This window comes from Pseudophryne corroboree, chromosome 7 (assembly GCF_028390025.1).
Source record: "Pseudophryne corroboree isolate aPseCor3 chromosome 7, aPseCor3.hap2, whole genome shotgun sequence".
NCBI classification, from domain to species: Eukaryota; Metazoa; Chordata; class Amphibia; order Anura; family Myobatrachidae; genus Pseudophryne; species Pseudophryne corroboree.
The window spans coordinates 35,215,782-35,236,408 of record NC_086450.1 but is presented as its reverse complement, the minus strand read 5'-3'; the positions used below and the strand labels follow the sequence as shown (position 1 = coordinate 35,236,408).

At 45.5% G+C, this 20,627-nt stretch overlaps 1 protein-coding gene across 3 annotated transcripts in view; it reads right to left on the bottom strand.

Annotated features, from left to right (window-relative positions):
• LOC134944386 (aldehyde oxidase 1-like) overlaps positions 1–20,627 on the bottom strand; it is a 144,239-nt gene that overhangs the window by 58,387 nt on the left and 65,225 nt on the right. For all 3 annotated transcript variants that reach the window (XM_063932966.1, XM_063932968.1, XM_063932967.1), the window contains 7 exons: positions 20,413–20,493; positions 19,631–19,775; positions 12,069–12,161; positions 10,323–10,474; positions 9,400–9,493; positions 6,657–6,769; positions 4,988–5,172 (listed from right to left, as the gene is read on the bottom strand). In XM_063932966.1, coding sequence (XP_063789036.1) covers positions 4,988–5,172; positions 6,657–6,769; positions 9,400–9,493; positions 10,323–10,474; positions 12,069–12,161; positions 19,631–19,775; positions 20,413–20,493 — 863 coding nt within the window. The remainder of the gene's footprint in view (positions 1–4,987; positions 5,173–6,656; positions 6,770–9,399; positions 9,494–10,322; positions 10,475–12,068; positions 12,162–19,630; positions 19,776–20,412; positions 20,494–20,627) is intronic.

Here is a 20,627-nt window from a genome sequence, read left to right as displayed (position 1 = left end):
CCTCCTACAGTCAGTACTTTGTAGAGACACCTTTTGCGGCAATTACAGCTGCAAGTCGCTTTGGATAAGTCTCTATGAACTTGCCACTGGGATTTTTGCCCATTCCTCAAGGCAAAACTGCTCCAGCTCCTTCATGTTGGATGGTTTCCGCTTGTGAACAGCAATCTTCAAGTCTGACCACAGACTCTCAATTGGATTGAGTTCTGGGCTTTGATTAGGCCATTCCAACACATTTAAATGTTTCCCCTTAAACCACTGGAGTGTTGCTTTAGCAGTATGCATCGGGTCATTGTCCTGCTGGAAGGTGAACCTCCGTCCCAGTCTCAAATCACAGGCAGACTGAAACAGGATTTGCTCAAGAATATCCCTGTATTTAGCACCATCCATCTTTCCCTCGACTCGAAACAGTTTACCAGTCCCTGTTACTAAAAAAACATCCCCACAGCATGATGCTGCCACCACGTTTCACTGTGGGGATGGTATACTTGGGGTGATGGGATGTGTTGAGTTTACGCCAGACATAGCGTTTTCCTTGGTGGCCAAAAAGTTCAATTTTAGTCTCATCTGACTAGAGCACCTTCCTCCATACATTTGGGGAGTCGTCCACATGCCTTTTGGCAAACAAAACGTGCCTTCTTATTTTTAGCACTAAGTAATGGCTTTTTTCTGGCCACTCTTCCATAAAGCCCAGCTCTATGGAGTGTACGGCTTATTGTGGTCACATGCGAAGATACACCAATCTCTGCTGTGGAACTCTGCAGCTCCTTCAGGGTTACCTTTGGTCTCTGTGCTGCATCTCTGATTAATGCCCTCCTTGCCCGGTCTGTGAGTTTTGGTGGCCGGCCCTATCTTGGCAGGTTTGTTGTGGTACCATGTTCTTTCCATTTGAAGATGATGGATTTGATGGTGCTCCGGGGAATCATCAAAGATTTGGATATTTTTTTTTATAACCGAACCCTGACTTGTACTTCTCAACAACTTTGTCCCTGACTTGTTTGGTGAGCTCCTTGGTCTTCATGGTGTGATGCCTCTTGCTTAGTGGTGTTGCAGCCTCTGGGGCCTTTCAGAAAAGGTGTGTTTATACTGACAGATCATGTGACATTTAGATTGCACACAGGTAGACTTCATTTTGCTAATTACGTGAATTCTGAAGGTAATTGGTTGCACCAGAAATTTTGAGGGGCTTCATAGCAAAGGGGGTGAATACATATGCACATGCCAATTTTCAAATTTTTATTTATAAACATTCTTTTTTATATACATTTTTCTCATTTCACTTCACCAACTTAGACTATTTTGTGCAGATCCATCACATAAAATTTAGATTAAAAAAAAATTAAATTACAGGTTGTAATGTAACAAAACAGGTAAAAAGCCAAGGGGGTGAATACTTTAGCAAGGCACTGTATTTTCCCAGTGTTTCACGCATGCACAGTAAGAAACCCACTGGGAAAATGGCCACCATGTGCACTAGACTCTGGGACAGCACTAGGGTCCCTAGTGACCCTAGTGCCCAGAGTCTACAGCTCTGCCAGCTAGATAGGAGGGGTCCCTGATGGAATGTGCATACAGGCCTACTCCTCTCTTGATGTGCCCCATAATCCATCACATACTGTAGGTAACTCCATTTTGTGCTTTCACTACACCATGCGCATTCTCACCTCTTCAGGGTATTACACAGATAAATTAAACTCCATCTTACAGTGTGTCACTATTATTGATAGTGATGAGCGGGTTCGGATCCAAACCCCCCCGAACTTCACCCATTTTACACGGGTCCGAGGCAGACTCGGATCCTCCCGCCTTGCTCGGTTAACCCGAGCGCGCCCGAACGTCATCATCCCGCGGTCGGATTCTCGCGAGATTCGTATTCTATATAAGGAGCCGCGCGTCGCCGCCATTTTTCACTCGTGCATTGGAGATGATCGTGAGAGGACGTGGCTGGCGTCCTCTCAGTTTCTATGTTCAGTGGGCTGCAAATTATGCTGCAAATATCTGTGCTCAGTGTGCTGCAAGTGCAAATATCTACGTTCTCTGCCTGAAAAACGCTCCATATCTGACTGTGCTCAGTGTGCTGCAAATATCTGTGCTCAGTGTGCTAATTGCTTTATTGTGGGGACTGGGGACCAGCAGTATTATATAGTAGATGGACAGTGCAGAGTTTTGCTGACCAGTGACCACCAGTATTATACGTTCTCTGCCTGAAAAACGCTCCATATCTGTGCTGCATTGTAGTATATAGTAGGAGGACAGTGCAGAATTTTGCTGACCACCAGTATAACTGTATATATAGCAGTACGGTACAGTAGTCCACTGCTCTACCTACCTCTATGTCGTCAAGTATACTATCCATCCATACCTGTGGTGCATTTCAGTTTTGCACAGTTTGCTGACCACCAGTATATACTATATAGCAGTACGGTAAAGAAGGCCACTGCTCTACCTACCTCTGTGTCGTCAAGTATACTATCCATCCATACCTGTGGTGCATTTCAGTTTTGCACAGTTTGCTGACCACCAGTATAACTATATATATATAGCAGTACGGTACAGTAGTCCACTGCTCTACCTACCTCTGTGTCGTCAAGTATACTATCCATCCATAACTGTGGTGCATTTCAGTTTTGCACAGTTTGCTGACCACCAGTATATACTATATAGCAGTACGGTACAGAAGGCCACTGCTCTACTTACCTCTGTGTCGTCAAGTATACTATCCAGCCATACCTGTGGTGCATTTCAGTTTTGCACAGTTTGCTGACCACCAGTATATAATATATAGCAGTACGGTACAGTAGGCCACTGCTCTACCTACCTCTGTGTCATCAAGTATACTATCCATCCATACCTGTGGTGCATTTCAGTTTTGCACAGTTTGCTGATCACCAGTATATAATATATAGCAGTACGGTACAGTAGGCCACTGCTCTACCTACCTCTGTGTCGTCAAGTATACTATCCATCCATACCTGTGGTGCATTTAAGTTTTGCACAGTTTGCTGACCACCAGTATATACTATATAGCAGTACGGTACAGTAGGCCACTGCTCTACCTACCTCTGTGTCGTCAAGTATACTATCCATCCATACCTGTGGTGCATTTCAGTTTTGCACAGTTTGCTGACCACCAGTATATACTATATAGCAGTACGGTACAGTAGGCCACTGCTCTACCTACCTCTGTGTCGTCAAGTATACTATCCATCCATACCTGTGGTGCATTTCAGTTTTGCACAGTTTGCTGACCACCAGTATATACTATATAGCAGTACGGTACAGTAGGCCACTGCTCTACCTACCTCTGTGTCGTCAAGTATACTATCCATCCATACCTGTGGTGCATTTCAGTTGTGCGCAGTATATATAGTAGTAGGCCATTGCTATTGATATATTACTGGCATATAATTCCACACATTAAAAAATGGAGAACAAAAATGTGGAGGGTAAAATAGGGAAAGATCAAGATCCACTTCCACCTCGTGCTGAAGCTGCTGCCACTAGTCATGGCCGAGACGATGAAATGCCATCAACGTCGTCTGCCAAGGCCGATGCCCAATGTCATAGTAGAGAGCATGTAAAATCCAAAAAAATAAAGCTCAGTAAAATGACCCAAAAATCTAAATCAAAATCGTCTGAGGAGAAGCGTAAACTTGCCAATGTGCCATTTACGACACGGAGTGGCAAGGAACGGCTGAGGGCCTGGCCTATGTTCAAGGCTATTGGTTCAGCTTCACATGAGGATGGAAGCACTCATCCTCCTGCTAGAAAACTTAAAAGAGTTAAGATGGCAAAAGCACAGCAAAGAACTGTGCGTTCTTCTAAATCACAAATCCCAAAGGAGAGTCCAATTGTGTCAGTTGCGATGCCTGCACCTCTTTTTTCTTTCATTTTTCTCTGCATCATGTGCTGTTTGGGGACTATTTTTGGAAGTGCCATCCTGTCTGACACTGCAGTGCTACTCCTAGATGGGCCAGGTGTTTGTGTCGGCCACTTGGGACGCTTAGCTTAGTCACACAGCTACCTCATTGCGCCTCTTTTTTTCTTTGCATCATGTGCTGTTTGGGGACTATTTTTTAAATCTGCCATCCTGTCTGACACTGCAGTGCCACTCCTAGATGGGCCAGGTGTTTGTGTCGGCCACTTGGTTCGCTTAGCTTAGTCACACAGCTACCTCATTGCGCCTCTTTTTTTCTTTGCATCATGTGCTGTTTGGGGACTATTTTTTAAATCTGCCATCCTGTCTGACACTGCAGTGCCACTCCTAGATGGGCCAGGTGTTTGTGTCGGCCACTTGGGTCGCTTAGCTTAGTCATCCAGCGACCTCGGTGCAAATTTTAGGACCTCAAATAATATTGTGAGGTGTTCAGAATAGACTGAAAATGAGTGTAAATTATGGTTATTGAGGTTAATAATACTATGGGATCAAAATGACCCCCAAATTCTATGATTTAAGCTGTTTTTGAGGGTTTTTTGTAAAAAAAACACCCGAATCCAAAACACACCCGAATCCGACAAAAAATTTTCAGGGAGGTTTTGCCAAAACGCGTCCGAATCCAAAACACGGCCGCGGAACCGAATCCAAAACCAAAACACAAAACCCGAAAAATTTCCGGTGCACATCACTAATTATTGACAGAGCGGCAACCATTTTTCTGGAGACCAATATGCACTGAAGCCTACGTGGATATGTCACCCACCACTGCATTGGAGACACATTTGTTTGTGAGAATAGATCAGCAATATTTTGTTAGACAAGCAGTGGGAAGGAGTGCTGCTGTGGCATAACATTGTATAAAGGGCCACTTCCACCACTGAGCTATTCAACAATTAGTGCCAGTTAGTTAATTAAAAGTGCCCGATTGATCGCTGTCGTTTAGTGCAGAGTTAGTGAATGAGCCCATGAGAAATGTCTGCAATAACGAGCTCTCCTGTAAAGTCAGCCACTATGCACTCGTCATAATGACATAAAGTGATGGCACAAACCAACCTTCCGATCGCTGATTCTCTGGTCTTCTCCGCATGAACCGTGCTTGCCCCAATCCCGCCAAAGTAAATGTTCAGGTCTTTAATGACGTCTGAGTTCTCGCAGAAAAGGATCCTCATCCCGGCCACCACTGTAGGTGCAGCGTTGACCTTCCTCTGCGCTTGTCTAAAAGCTGACACAATCTCCCACTGCGGCAGATGACAATGGCGCTGGAATTAGTCTAGTCGCTATAGCCTGAGATAAAGTCACGTTCATAAAGGCCTTATAAGAAGTTTTAGGAAATAAAATATATATACAGCGGATACTACGACAAACACATCTGCTATAATCACCTAATAAATGCGTCTAATAAAAATATGCAAAATATAAACATGAGCAGACTGCGCTATAATTACTATCTGCAGCAATTAGCAGGCAGTCACCAGATTAGTTATAGTTACACAACAAGACAAGATACAGATATTGGACAAAAGTACAGAGACAGGTGCCACTAATACCCCTTTTACACCACCAGCTAGTAACACGGTTATTGCACATGAACGTGCATAACCCGCGTTACTGGCTGGTGTAAAAGGGTCAAGTTGGAATAATGCGGGTCGAGTGACCCGATATTCCAACTCGGGAAGTTTGCGGGGTTGAACACGCGTTCAACACGGCAAACTGAGCAGTGTAAATGGTAGCCGGTCGATGCGACCCGGCATCCTGTTTACACGCTATGTGCGGGCGGCGATTGGAGATCATGTGATCTCCAAGTGCCGCCCCCGTCGCGTCACCGGCAACGTCACCAACCCGGCAAAATGCCGGGCTGGTGAGTCCGGTGTAAAAGGGGGCTGACGCGGGTCCCGTGTTAGGGTTCCCGGCTGCGACCCGCTTTCTTTGGTATAAAAGCGGTATTAGTGATGACCCAACACTGACACGTGTCAGGGGGAGGCGCACGTAGTATTGAAGGGGTATTTTTAAAGGAGGGCCCAGCAGGCGGACCAGCACTTCTAAATTGCTGTTAATATGTCTGTCTGTCCTGATTCTTAATTATAAACTGTTGGGCGTCATGTATATAAGTAGGCCTGCACTAATCTTGCCCACAGGCCACTATCCTAAAATACGACAGACAGCACTGGCAAACGCAGGATTTCTAGAGGGGGGTTTCCAAATGCAATCCACAGTCTCCCACTCTGCAGAACATGGAATACAGTTAATATTTATCACTATAGATGGTCTATAGTATAGGCTGTATCAAACATATTTAATATAAATAAGATAACGTAAGTGGTGAGGAAAAGGTTAAACATACCACAATAACTAAATAAATAAATACCCAAACATAATAGAACCAGTACTGCACTTTCTAAGCACACATTCTCCCACCTCATGGTAAGGCTCCTGTCTCTTCTATCAGGTAGCTACTCTCTGGTCCAGTGCACTGATTGAGGCCTCAGAAGCAGAAGAAGCTTCTACCCAAGGACATGTGCAGCAACTTAAACAGCATGATGTGGCGGCAGCTCTAGTAATTGTATTATATACCATTGCAATTGTCGTAATTTGACCCACTTGCCAAGTGAAGGGGGGTTTCCAGGCAACCGGAACCCCCCCCCTGCGTTTGCCTACAGGCGGACGGATGGATAGACAGAGCTAGGAAGTTGGTACATGTAAATTAGCAGACATATAATAGCACCTTCTGTGTATACGGAATGATCACAGACACAAGAACCTCTTCCGACAGGAGACAGGATGATAAGTCCTTGCACTGGAAGAAGCCGTCATTGCAGAGGATCCGCCGAGCGCCTCCTGCAACAGATTTATACATTGCACTGATATCTGAGAGGGGCCAGGAATACATAAACATAGGCACAGAGGATGCAATTATTTCCCAGTATCCCTGCGCTAATCCAGAGAAAGCAAGTGAGGAAATCAGCTTCTGGCGACCAATTAATATGGGAAATTATCCTACTATACGAGAAACACAGGGTAGTCCTAGGAGGAAATCCACACATTTATTTTTAAACAATTTTAATCGATTTACGAATCTATCTATTGATGGGCCTACTTCAGACCTGATCACAGCAGCAAATATGTTCTCTAATGGGCAAAACCATGGCCCTCATTCCGAGTTCGCTCGCTAGCTGCTTTTAGCAGCATTGCACACGCTAGGCCGCCGCCCTCTGGGAGTGTATCTTAGCTTAGCAGAACAGCGAACGAAAGATTAGCAGAATTGCTATTAAATATTTTCTTGCAGTTTCTGAGTAGCTCCAGACCTACTCACAGATTGCGATCACCTCAGTCCGTTTAGTTCCTGGTTTGACGTCACAAACACGCCCTGCGTTCGGCCAGCCACTCCCCCGTTTCTACAGCCACTCCTGCGTTTTTCCCTGGCACGCCTGCGTTTTTAAGCACACTCCCTGAAAACGGGCAGTTACCACCCAGAAACGCCCCTTTCCTGTCAATCACACTACGATCACTCGAGCGTTGAAAAAACGTCGCTCGAGCTTGTGTCAATCTCCAAAGTATTGTGTAAAATTACTTAGCGCATGCGCATTTTTGCAGTTTTTTTCACTTAACCGCTGCATTGCGAAAATCGGCAGCGAGCGAACAACTCGGAATGATCACCCATGTGCACTACGGGGGTTGGGGGGGCAGATATAACATGTGCAGAGAAAGTTAGATTTGGGTGGGTTATTTTGTTTCTCACTGCAATTTAGATTTCAGTTTGAATACAACCCACCCAAAACAAACTCTCTCTGCACATGTTATATCTGCCCCCCCCCCCCACCCCTGCAGTGCATATGATTTTACCTATTAGCTAACAAATTTGCTGCTGCAATCAGGTCTGAATTAGGCCCTATATCAGTGTTGTTTCAGGTGCTAAATCGCACATTTACTAACATTATAAAAATAAATTGATATAAAAAATCATCTGCTTTTAAATGTGTGATTTAGCTCCTGGAATACAACCTTGATTTAATATGACTGTAAATCGATTAAAAACACCTTTTGTGATTTACCCCTTAGTGTTCAGTTATTGATGCAGAACGGTTCCATATGAAATAGTGTGTTATTGCCTATAGTACAACGGAGCTATATAACAGGGCAGGGAGGGCAGAGGATTTCAGAGCAGGCCGGTGCGGAAGGTGCGGAACCATCGGCCATATAGTGATTACTTATATCAGTCCCATGTATGTGCTCCTGCATTACCCTGAGTCTTCCTCCAACAGACAGACGCAAAAAGGAGGTCATTCTGACCCGTTCGCTCGCTGCTTTTTGTCGCAGCCGAGCGAACGGGTCCCTACTGCGCTGGTGCCGTAGTGCGCCGGCGCCGTAGTGCACCGGCGCATGCCAGACGGCCGAAGGCCATAGCAGGGCTGCGATCGCCTCTGCCTGACTGACAGGCAGAGGCGATCGCTGGGCGGGAGGGCGCGGAATGGCGGCATTTGGCCGCCGTTTCGTGGGAGCGGTCCGGCCAATGCAGGCGTGGCCAGACCGAACGGGGGGCGGGCCGCAGCGGCTGCGTGACCTCACATGCAGCCGCTGCGGGCTGGGGAGGGACGAGTAGCTCTTGGCCAGCATGCTAAAGCTGCTGCACTACTGTGTGTGGGGGGGGGGGGGAGGGGAGGGGGGGCGGCACTGACATGCACGGCGGACTAGCCCTGTGCTGGGCGTCCCCCCGCATGTCAGTGTGAATGATCGTAGCTGTGCTAAATTTAGCACAGCTACGATCAACTCGGAATGACCCCCATATCTATCAAACCTTTGAGGGAGAGTAAGTGGATAAGATGCGTACATATTTCATGTGCAACTCCTCCACTTTATCTCTCTCCAAGACGCAAATTTATCACACTTCACATTTTTTATGTGGATGTGATAAATATTTTTTGCGTAAATTTGCGACGTCAAAATGAATATTTTCACACAAACTTAAGATTGGTCTTTTGCCAGGAGATGGGTTCCAATGAGAGGCCACTCTGGTGAAGAGCAGGAAGCAGTGCGATGGTGTAATGCCATCAAACCGCCTTATGGTTCGGGTCCCCCGCAGCCGATGCACAGTTGGCACAAGCCTCACCCGGGGCTGACAGTTCTCCAGAAGAATATGCGGAGAGGAGAATACAGATGTCGGTAAGTATGCATTAGAGATACCGGCCAATAAATAACTGTAAATATTTGGCACATGGACCCTACAGAACTATAGACTCAGTCTCTGACAATAGAGCACATCTAATTTCACCATTGAACCACCATTTGAGAGGAGCAGGCAGCTGGCTGTGGCGCTGAGCGGCGGTCGCTGTCTGTGATACACGGGGTCCTGTGTTATACAGCGGTATCGGCTATTACTAGACCTCTAGCGAGAAGGCCATTTCTATTCCACAGCAGCTACTGGAATAGTGTTTGCTCTGTCAGTGTAATGGGAACAGTATAGGACTTACCTTTAGATTCCACCTGTAGAACAGAGTTGCCGGCGGCCAGTATGGGGTTCAGATCGGAGTTGGAGCTCCGGGTAACTATATGTCCTCCTAATGACTGCAATAATGATGAGAGATTATACATACATGTCATGTACAAAGGAGAAGCAACGCACTTCACACCCCTTCAGCCCCTACAGCTGTGCTGGAGCCCAAACACTGACAGCGGCCTACATCTTGGTTAAACAGAATAGATGTGAACAAAAGGGGGGGGGAATTATTTTATATATATATATATATATATATATATATATATATATATATTATTTTTTAAGGTAAGTGACCTCAATTCCTAAAAATATATATAGTAATTTTAGCCTGGAATAATTAATGTGAAAACGGCTGTTCCGGAGGTGCTCCAGGAATATGAATGTAAGCAGCCACTACAAATATTGGGAAGAATCCAACGTCTCAAAGAATATTCCATACAGAGGGCACACTAAGGGCCTGATCTGAGTCAGACGCTGCGGCACCCGTCTGCGTCTTTTAACGGTATTGCTTCTGTGTCTTTATACTTATACCGCTACAAGCCATTCTATAGTGGAGCAGCTAAGAGGGCGGAGCATGGGGCATGACGCCACAATTGCATCATAGTGGCGCCGCCTCCTGCTATATAGTGCGATTACTACAGTCATTGTAAAGCGGAATACAGGGCCATGATATGCGGCTCAGCGGGCAACTACTATGGGCCTATAGGAGACTTGCCCACTTTTCTGGGCATCCAGGAGAGCAGCCTGAGATTTGTGAGTCTCCTGTGGACATTTCAGGAGAGCAGCCATGCATAGGGGCAACACTTGTCCTCTTTGGAAGGCCTGATAGATCTATTCCAGTATCACCTCCATGTTCTTCCTACGTTCCCCACACTGAGGCCTCATAATATAACATACAGCCACATTCCTGATCTGCTGCCCGGCCAGGGTTCTCAGCTGCTGTAACAGAGCTCGGAAAGTCTCGGTCTTCTCATCTGGGAGGTGAGACACGGCTTCAGCCAGCGTATCCTTCAGCGTGGATAACGTGCAGGCAGCGCCTATAGATATCCCTGCGTGAGCCAAAAGAACATACAGTATTATTATACTAAAGGCCAATACAACAGAAATACGTAATTAAAAGTTCTATCAATCAATCTTTATCCCTAGTTGTATCTGCGACTTTATGTTACATACTAGTATCAGCCCTTCCCTGGTGTACATCCATGAAGTCTCAATGTGCAAAGACTGGGACGAACACTTTGCCCAGCATTAGATGCAACAGTCTCGCTTGGTGGCCATGCGTGCAAACTCAGCGGCTGTGTCCAACTCTGAATAATGCCCCTAATTTGTAGTTTTATATTGTATATGCTTCAAGACAGGAAGAACATAGCTTAGCCCCTCCCCCAATGTGCCATGCCCCATCCCCTAAATGAACCGCCACGGCCACCCACTCTGTAGGATAAGCAAAGATGTCCTTTGATGGGTGAACCCATTAATGGTTTCCCATTGATGGTTTCATGCCACTGGTGATAACCACCAACGGCACCATCCATGAGATCATTGGTGGTTAACTCTGCCGTAGCCACACATAACACAACTGCGTCCGCTTTCTCAATACTGATCTCAAAGACATCTGTATACTTGTAAATAATTAAGAAGAGAAACACAACGCCAACAGATAATGTATAATTGTTACTTTTAAATAAATGAATAATGAAGAATTCTTGATAGGATTTGCAGATAGAATAAAAAAATTGTATATACAGATGCGTCCTCATAGATTGTAGCTGCAGTCGTGGCAAACAGCCCCCCTACATACCGACCCCTCAAAATCCCTACAGTCCACGATACCCATAGAGTGGAAATAGAACCTGTGGCAAGTGCTGCTCGCCACCGAGTCCACAAGGGGCTTCATTGTGCTTGACCCCCAGCACCCCTCCCACTCCTCCTCCCCCGCTGGCTTTCTACTCCCCGGGATCCCAGTGTTGGTATGGTGACCGGTAGGATCCCAAGCGCCGGTCCCCCATACCTGACCCGTGGCAAACAGCCCCTCGTGTTGAGCAGGTCCACTGAGACTGAAAATGCATCTTGGTTGCAATGCAGTGTGGCTTTGACATATGACAATTGTATATCTGTGTGTGAATCTGTATACGTAGTGCTAGAAGGTAGCAGCTGCATCTTTCTTCCACCTCAAGTTCTATTGTGCTTCAAATACAGACTCAGCCTCACGTACTATACAAGTGTCACATATCAGATTAATCAGCACAGTCTCCTTGTTGGGGTCATACCCGCCATGAATCTGCGCGGCGCATGGCGTATTGGGGCTGAATAAATGAGGACACCTCTGTAGGCAATTTATTCTGTAAAGAAATAATAATTAAAAAGCACAACAATATATACAATTTGTATTTACTGGGTATGAAAATGAGAACTGTAGCGTTTTATGCTGTGCAGGAGAATTGCCGATATTGGCTGGCTGTACACTTTTCAGTAATTGCATTCCCCACATAAACTTACAGGCAGTGATACGTATAACCGCGCCGACTGCGTCGGCGCCTGGACCTGTACTGCGCTCACAGCTAATTGCTGGTATAGTATTTACTTACCGGGAAAAAAATGTGTGCTTAAACATTTCACCAATGAGAGGGAAGACTGGCCACGTACCGTCCTTTGTGTATGTCACAGTATGAAGCTCCGGGATCCTCCCAATAGAGATAATAATCGGAGGGATGAATCCTTTACTCTTCATCTCAGGCCCTGGGGAGAGAACATGATCTAGATCAAGATCATACAGATGGGTCCACGGTTATCTTGGCTAGTTTTCTGCGCCTAGGCACAACATGGTTTATTAACATTGACTCTTCATCTATTGTTCTCAGCTGCAATACAATACAGAGAACAATACAGCAGGGGATTAATACAATACAGCAGGGGATTAAGTCCAATTGCCCAGTCTCAGTTAATCTTATTAAAGGTCAAGATAAACATGGACCCATCTGTACTCTGCATAGATCTGAGCTCACAGCGGCCTTCAGGTGTGATAGAGGCGGGCGAGACACTGTCACCCTAAAAATCCTCAGCAGCAGGGCTACACACTCACCCCAATAATGTGCCGCTTACAGTCATAAAGGGAGATGTATCAACCTTTCTAAAGAGTGGAGAAGTTGACCATGGATCTAAAAAGGTTGTACCATTTTGCCGGACACAATCCAACTAACAGGGACTATTCCCACTCGTGGGTTTTCATGACACCCATAGAGTGGAAATAGAACCTGGGGCGAGCGTATCGAGCCCACAAGGGAGTCTGTTGCACTTGCCCCACCAACACCCTCTCCCCAACCCTCGTCAGCATTTCTTTTCCCCAGGATCCCGGCATCGGTATGGTGACCGGCAGGATCCCATGCACCGGTCACCCATACCCAACCCTTTTATAGAGTGTACTTGATAAATAATAAGTAGACACTTATTGGCAACCTCTACCCTTTCCCACTCTTAAGAAAGCTTGATACACCTCCCCCATAGAGCATGCTGGGTTGGGTGTTGTGTAGACGATCTACACTGTCTGGACAGACAGTCATCAGGTCGACACCAAATGGTCAACAGGTACAAAGGGCCAACAGATGAAAGTCAACAGTGGTTGAGGTTGACAAGGCCAAAAGGTCCACATGACAGTGATTGACGCACAAAATGATCAACACATGGGTTTTTTTTTGTTACTTTTGCCAACATCATGTATATTTCATGTAGAAACGTAGACGCTGGACACACTTCGGGCAAGCGGGTTACTGTTCCCATTCATAGTCCACGAGGATAGTAAATCAAGCAAATGTTGGTAAAACGTGAAAAAATAACGTGCAACCATCTTTGTGTCGACCATTGACATGTCGATTTTATGAACCTGTCAACATTTTGTACCTGTTGACCAAAATACATGTCGACCATATGGTGTCGACCAATTGACTCTAAGTAGACAGTGTAGCTCTATCATCAGGATACCGCTGGGTGGTGTAGGAGAGAAAGAGAAAGGCAGCAGCACCGTCCTCGGCAGCACCGGATTCAGAGGCACCTGACATGTAATCTGCACCAGTTTTGTGTTATTTCTTATATGAGTACAGTATAGGTGTTCATGTACAGCAGGGGTGGGGAACCTCCGGCCCGCGGGCCGTATAAGGCCCGCGAAGCCGTTTGCTCCGGCCCACCCGCTTCTCTCAGTGAGACACGCCGCCGCTCAGTCCGGCGGCAGCGTGTCTCAGCTGTCAGGACAGGGAGGAGAGCGCGGCGGCGGCGTGTAGGACTTGAAACCAGCCGCCGGTTCGTGAGCCAATCAGAGCTCGCGGACCGGCAGCCAATCAGGAGCCGCGGCTGCCGGTCCGCGAGCTCTGATTGTCTCTCGAACCGGCGGCTGGTTTCAAGTCCTACATGCCGCCGCCCAACATAGCCGTGCTCTCCTCCGTGTCCCGCCGAAAGGAGCAGCAAGCAACGGTAAGTAGCAGGGGGGGGTGGGGGGTGGCATTTGTATACCTGGCACTGTGGGTGGCATCTGTATACCTGGCACTGTGGGGGCATCTATATACCTGGCACTGTGGGGACATCTGTATACCTGGCACTGTGAGGGGCATCTGTATACCTGGCACTGTGAGGGGCATTTGTATACCTGGCACGGTGGGGGGGGGGGGCATTTGTATACCTGGCACTGTGAGGGGCAATTGTGGATCTGGCACTGCACTATTGGGGGCATATGTGTATCACATCCCATTTTAACTGGCCACACACATATTTTTGGTGCGCACGCCTTCGGCGCGCACACTCAGTACCTCTAAGGGGCAGACCTACTGGGGGGCAGGGTAATTTTTTAAGTTGAGAATTTTTGTATGGCCCCAGAAGGATTTTTATAAATATCCAAATGGCCCTCGGTAGAAAAAAGGTTCCCCACCCCTGATGTACAGTATAGGGGTTCATATACAGTATAGGAGTTTATGTACAGTATAGGGGTTTATGTACAGTATAGGAATTCATGTTTGGTATATGGGATCATGTACAGTATAAGTGTGTATGTACAGTATAGGAGTTCATGTACAGTATAGGAGTTTATGTACTGTATAGGTGTGTGTGTGTGTGTGTGTGTGTGTGTGTGTGTGTGTGTGTGTGTGTGTGTGTACAGTATAGGAGTTTATGTACAGTATAGGTGTGTGTGTACAGTATAGGAGTTTATGTACAGTATAGGGGTTTATGTACAGTATAGGAATTCATGTTCGGTATAGGGGATCATGTACAGTATAAGTGTGTATGTACAGTATAGGAGTTCATGTACAGTATAGGAGTTTATGTACAGTATAGGTGTGTGTTTACAGTATAGGAGTTCATGTACAGTATAGGAGTTTATGTACAGTATAGGTGTGTGTGTACAGTATAGGAGTTCATGTTCAGTATAGGAGTTTATGTACAGTATAGGTGTGTATGTACAGTAACAGTATAGGGGTCCATTTTCAGTATAGGAGTTTAATAGTTTAGTAACGTACAGTGGCCAGTTTAATCTTTCTATGTATAATGGAGAGAGATAAAAGCTCCTCCCTAAGTTCCTGGTTGCCAAATCACCGTACTTAGTATCTATGTATAGTATTTTCTATTAGGGTACTAATTAGCACAAACAGCTAATTAGTACCCTAATACGTAGAACACACTGTACAGAGACACTAAGTACGGTGATTTGGCATCCAGGAACTTAGGGAGGAGCTTTTCTCTCTCTCTATTATACATAGAAAGATTAATCTGGCCATTAGCTGTTCATGCTAATTAGTACACTAGAAGTACATACTGGGGACTCGGACTCATACAGTACTTGCATTTCAAAAGCACGGTATTTTCCAACGCCTCCCGCTAGCCCATCGCCCTTCCCCCCTGGGAGCCTGCACAGGTCATGCAGTAGACAGGGAGGGAGTTATTCACATAAACCAGGGCAAAGCTGCAGGAGCGGTTGTACTGTTAAGGTTCTATGCACCATACAGTACACATACAATTCTGTAGCAGGGCAGACTCAATTGAAATGGCTACCGCCTGTGACTCCTTGCCCCATGGAGGCCCTCGGCTATGGAGCAAGTAACAGCACAGATTTTGTAGGTCACAGGGCAATGCTGAAGGAGCGTCAGAATCCCCTAGCTAAAATACACAGGGTCGATAGGGATAAGCGAGGTCTATGCACTTAACGATACCCCAGACCCCATCGCATCACAAAGTGACAAAATGTCCAAGGCACATGAACATCCACCTTGTGTCAGCACTCAGCTATGGAGCGAGTGACGGCATAGGTTTTGCAGGCTTCGGGGCAGTGCTGAAGGAGCGTCGGATTCCCCTAGCTAAAATACACAGGGGCGATAGGGTTAAGCGAGGTCTATGCACATAATGCTACAAGGCGGGGGTTCATGTGCCTCAGACATTTTGACACTTTGTGATGCAATGGGGTCTGGTGTATCATTATGTGCAGAGACCTCGCTTATCCCTATCGACCCTGTGTATTTTAGCTAGGGGATTCTGACGCTCCTTCAGCATTGGCCCGTTCTTTGAACACGGTATTTTCCACTGCCTCGCCCTACCCCCATCCCACTTTCCCCTCCCCCCCTGGGAGCCTGCACAGTTCATGCAGTAGACAGGTAAGGAGGTCCGATCAGGTTACAAGACAAGATTTATGTGAAACCTGTGTGCACCCTTCCATTGAATGTATAACAAAGAAAACAAATGATACTAAAGTGAATGTTACCGGAACTCGGACGCTCATACTGTACATGTATTTCAAAAGCACGGTGTTTATGCATTGTACATACTTTTACACAATTACTTGCGTCTCCATACACAATCTTGCGTCTGCATACACAAGTGTTTTAACATGTTCGTTTGTGTCTGTATAAACTATTTATTTATATTGAGAACTCTCACCGTCTGACCATTAGTCACCATCTATTAACATTACAGTCGTCACTGACCATTTGCCAGAGCTGTAGATCAATCCGCCGCTATACGATCGAAAGTACTGGATTAGTGGAGCATTAGCCACCCAGTGGTGGAGATGTGTAATGCATGCTGAGTATCTAGAATCGCCTCAACGCGCCTGCCTGTGATTAAACTCAGCAAGCTAAGCCATCGCCTTAGCGTGACTAAACGTCCGTCTAGGCGGAGAATCGGTCAAGATAAAGGTGGCTACATCTGTATGTACAGTATAGGGGTGTAGGTACAGTATAGGAGTTAATGTACAGTATAGGAGTTCATGTTCAGTATAGGAGTTCATGTTCAGTATAGGAGTTAATGTACAGTATAGGAGTTCATGTTCAGTATAGGAGTTTATGTACAGTATAGGGGTTCATGTACAGTATAGGAGTTTATGTACAGTATAGGTGTGTATGTACAGTATAGGAAGTCATGTACAGTATAGGGGTTCATATACAGTATAGGGGTTTATGTACAGTATAGGGGTTCATGTTCAGTATATGAGTTTATGTACAGTATAGGTGTGTATGTACAGTATAGGAGTGTATGTACAGTATAGGTGTGTAGGTACAGTATAGGAGTGTATGTACAGTATAGTTCATGTACAGTATAGGAGTTTATGTACAGTATAGGTGTGTATGTACAGTATAGTTCATGTACAGTATAGGAGTTTATGTACAGTATAGGTGTGTTTGTACAGTATAGTTCATGTACAGTATAGGAGTTTATGTACAGTATAGGTGTGTATGTACAGTATAGTTCATGTACAGTATAGGAGTTTATGTACAGTATAGGTGTGTATGTACAATATAGGAATTCATTTACAGTATAGGAGTTTCTGTACAGTATAGGAGTGTACGTACTGTATAGGGGTTCATGTTCAGTATAGGGGATCATGTACAGTATAGGGGATAATGTACAGTATAGGTGTGTATGTACAATATAGGAATTCATTTACAGTATAGGAGTTTCTGTACAGTATAGGTGTGTAGATACAGTATAGGAGTTAATGTACAGTATAGGAGTTTATGTACAGTATAGGTGTGTGTGTACAGTATAGGAGTTCATGTTCAGTATAGGAGTTTATGTACAGTATAGGTGTGTATATACAGTATAGGAATTCATTTACAGTATAGGAGTTTCTGTACAGTATAGGAGTGTACGTACTGTATAGGGGTTCATGTTTAGTATAGGGGATCATGTACAGTATAGGGGATAATGTACAGTATAGGTGTGTATGTACAGTATAGGAGTTCATGTACAGTATAGGAGTGTATGTACAGTATAGGGGTTCATGTTCAGTATAGGAGTTTATGTACAGTATAGGTGTGTATGTACAGTATAGGGGATCATGTACAGTATAGGAGTTTATGTACAGTATAGGGGTTTATGTACAGTATAGGGGATCATGTACAGTATAGGTGTGTATGTACAGTATAGGGGTTCATGTTCAGTATAGGAGTTTATGTACAGTATAGGTGTGTATGTACAGTATAGGGGATCATGTACAGTATAGGTGTGTAGGTACAGTATAGGAGTGTATGTACAGTATAGGAGTTCATGTACAGTATAGGAGTTCATGTACAGTATAGGAGTTTATGTACAGTATAGGGGTTTATGTACAGTATAGGAGTTCATGTACAGTATAGGGGTTTATGTACAGTATAGGAGTTCATGTACAGTATAGGAGTTTATGTACAGTATAGGGGTTTATGTACAGTATAGGAGTTCATGTACAGTATAGGTGTGTGTGTGTACAGTATAGGAGTTCATGTACAGTATAGGAGTGTATGTACAGTATAGGAGTTCATGTACAGTATAGGTGTGTATGTACAGTATAGGTGTGTATGTACAGTATAGGTTAATGTAACTTGCATATTATACCGTGATATTCTTTACATCCTGTAAATGATATTATTATAATCTGAGTGTTTTATATTAGTAACTATATCTATTAAAGATGTCATACCATCGCAGTGACACTATACAAATACAGAGGACATTAGTTGGGAAACAAGTGTGCAGGTTAGGGACAACAAGTATCTAGGGAAAGGGGGCCCTAGACTGCACATCCTAACTGTTAGTAATGAAGGTGCTACCAGCTGAGACCTGTAGTGCTACACACAAGACAGAGAGAGAAGGAGTGCCGGTGCACTATACAAACATTACTAAATAATAATAATAATAATAATAATACAATTTGCAATATACAGCTTTTTGCATAACAATGACCGGAGAAGTTTTAGTTCATGTATTGATCAATGCATTTAAGCCTGCAGCCCCCATCACGGGACCCCACAATACTGCAACCCCCATCACGGGGTTCAAGTCTAGGGCACGGGACACACCCAAAAAAACAAGTATCCAGTATCATTTGGAGTAAAGACCATATAGACCAACACTTTGTGCCCTAAGGGGTATATTCAATTGGTGTCGAAAACTGCCGTCTGTCGAAAAGACGGCAGTTTTCGACTTTTTAAGGTCGAATCATGATTCGACCTTTTCAGTCCCAGCAGTTTTTATTCGACAAGTCGTGGAATTCGACTTGTCGAATAGTACTTGAATTGGCGGTATAGCTGCCGATTCACGTACTTTTGAGTGAAACGGGGCCAAATTCGACAGGATTTGGCCCCGTTTCCGACCATGTCAGTCAGACATAAAATAATGTCGGACTGAGATGTGGGACCCAGAGGAGGAGAAGGGGGGGGGGGGGGACGGGGTACAGCCGCAGGGCATACAGGGGAGATCAGCGCTACAGCACAGCGCCGAGGCAGGATGTCACACAGCCGCGTCACTCACGGCAGCGTTTACCCGGCTCCAGCAAGTGAGGTCACGCTTGCTGGAGCCAGGTGGACACTGCCGTGAGGTCGGGCGGCTGTGTGACATCCTCCTGCAGCGCTACTGTAGCGCTGCTCTCCTCCGTCTGCCGGCGGCTGTCCCCACTTGTCTCCCCGCGGTCCCCCCCCCCCCTCTCCTCCTCTGAGTCCCTCATCTCAATTCGACTTTTTAAAAGTCGAATTGAGATGAGATTTAATAGGGGTTGTCGGATCCATTCCAACAAATGCATGTCGGAATGGATCCGACCCTAATTGAATATACCCCTAAATGTCTACAGCACTGTATGAGCGGCAGACAGCTGCACCCGGCCAGATTTCTCTGCTACATGTACTTATATACTCTGCATTTTATACCATATCTAGAGCATACTGTACGTAGAAGTATAATTTGCAGTGCATTATGCCACGTACCGATGCTGGTATTTCCTACTACAAGAGGGGCCGCTGGATATTTCTCTTTTAAATCCAGAAGTTCCTTCAAGGTAAAAGCCGTAATCCACGTCACCGCGTCTCCCCGGAAGACCAAAGTCTGCAAACTTTGCTTCTCTGCCATCAACTAGGTGGGAGATAAATGTATCGATGAGTTGTGCATGTTACTGAGATTATCACCAGCCTATCAGCACAACACAATGTAGCAATGTAGTGACGAGGGCACAATTTGCGCACATTGGGCCTGATTCTGACAAGTCCAAATGTGGGCGGGTCCCGCGGATTTCTGCAAACCACGCATGTGCCGTAGAAAGCGACTATATAGGCAGCGTACCACGCATACACCGATGGACGGAGATTGACAGAGCAGGTGGACTGATCTGACCATTGATGGTTCACTTTTGGTGTCAAATGGGAGTTTTTAGGTGGTAACTGGATGGCAATTGCATGGAACTGACCCTCCGCGCGGGATTGGTGCGGCTGTGTTGACCGACTTCCTTGCCCATTTTTTGATGTGCGGCCAGAGATGGGTGGCCTCTTTCCAACAGATCTTCTCCATGGGATGGGTCTGAGTATCGATACTAGTGATGACCACTACGGGTGTGGAGAGTAAGACATCGGGCAGCTCTGCCTTCCATATGATATTAGGCATAAAGAGACTGCCATAAAATAGCAAAACGGGCTGTCTCGTGTACAGCACAGCGGGCGCAAGTACATCCGACTCATAATCAGGCCCATTGCAGATCTTTTGAACCACAACTCACAATTAGTTCAGGAGGAAAAATCAATTCCTGGGATGGATCCAATGGTGACAATTCTTCTTTGTTCAGCAGCAAAGTAGTTATCTGCAAATAAAACGGAGAGAGGCGCAGGTGACACAATCAAGAGGCACACAAACAGCGTCAATGGGAAATTGGTCCCGATTCAGATTTGAAAGCAAGGCTGAAACAGCACGCTCAGTTTTTATCTGGGACAAACC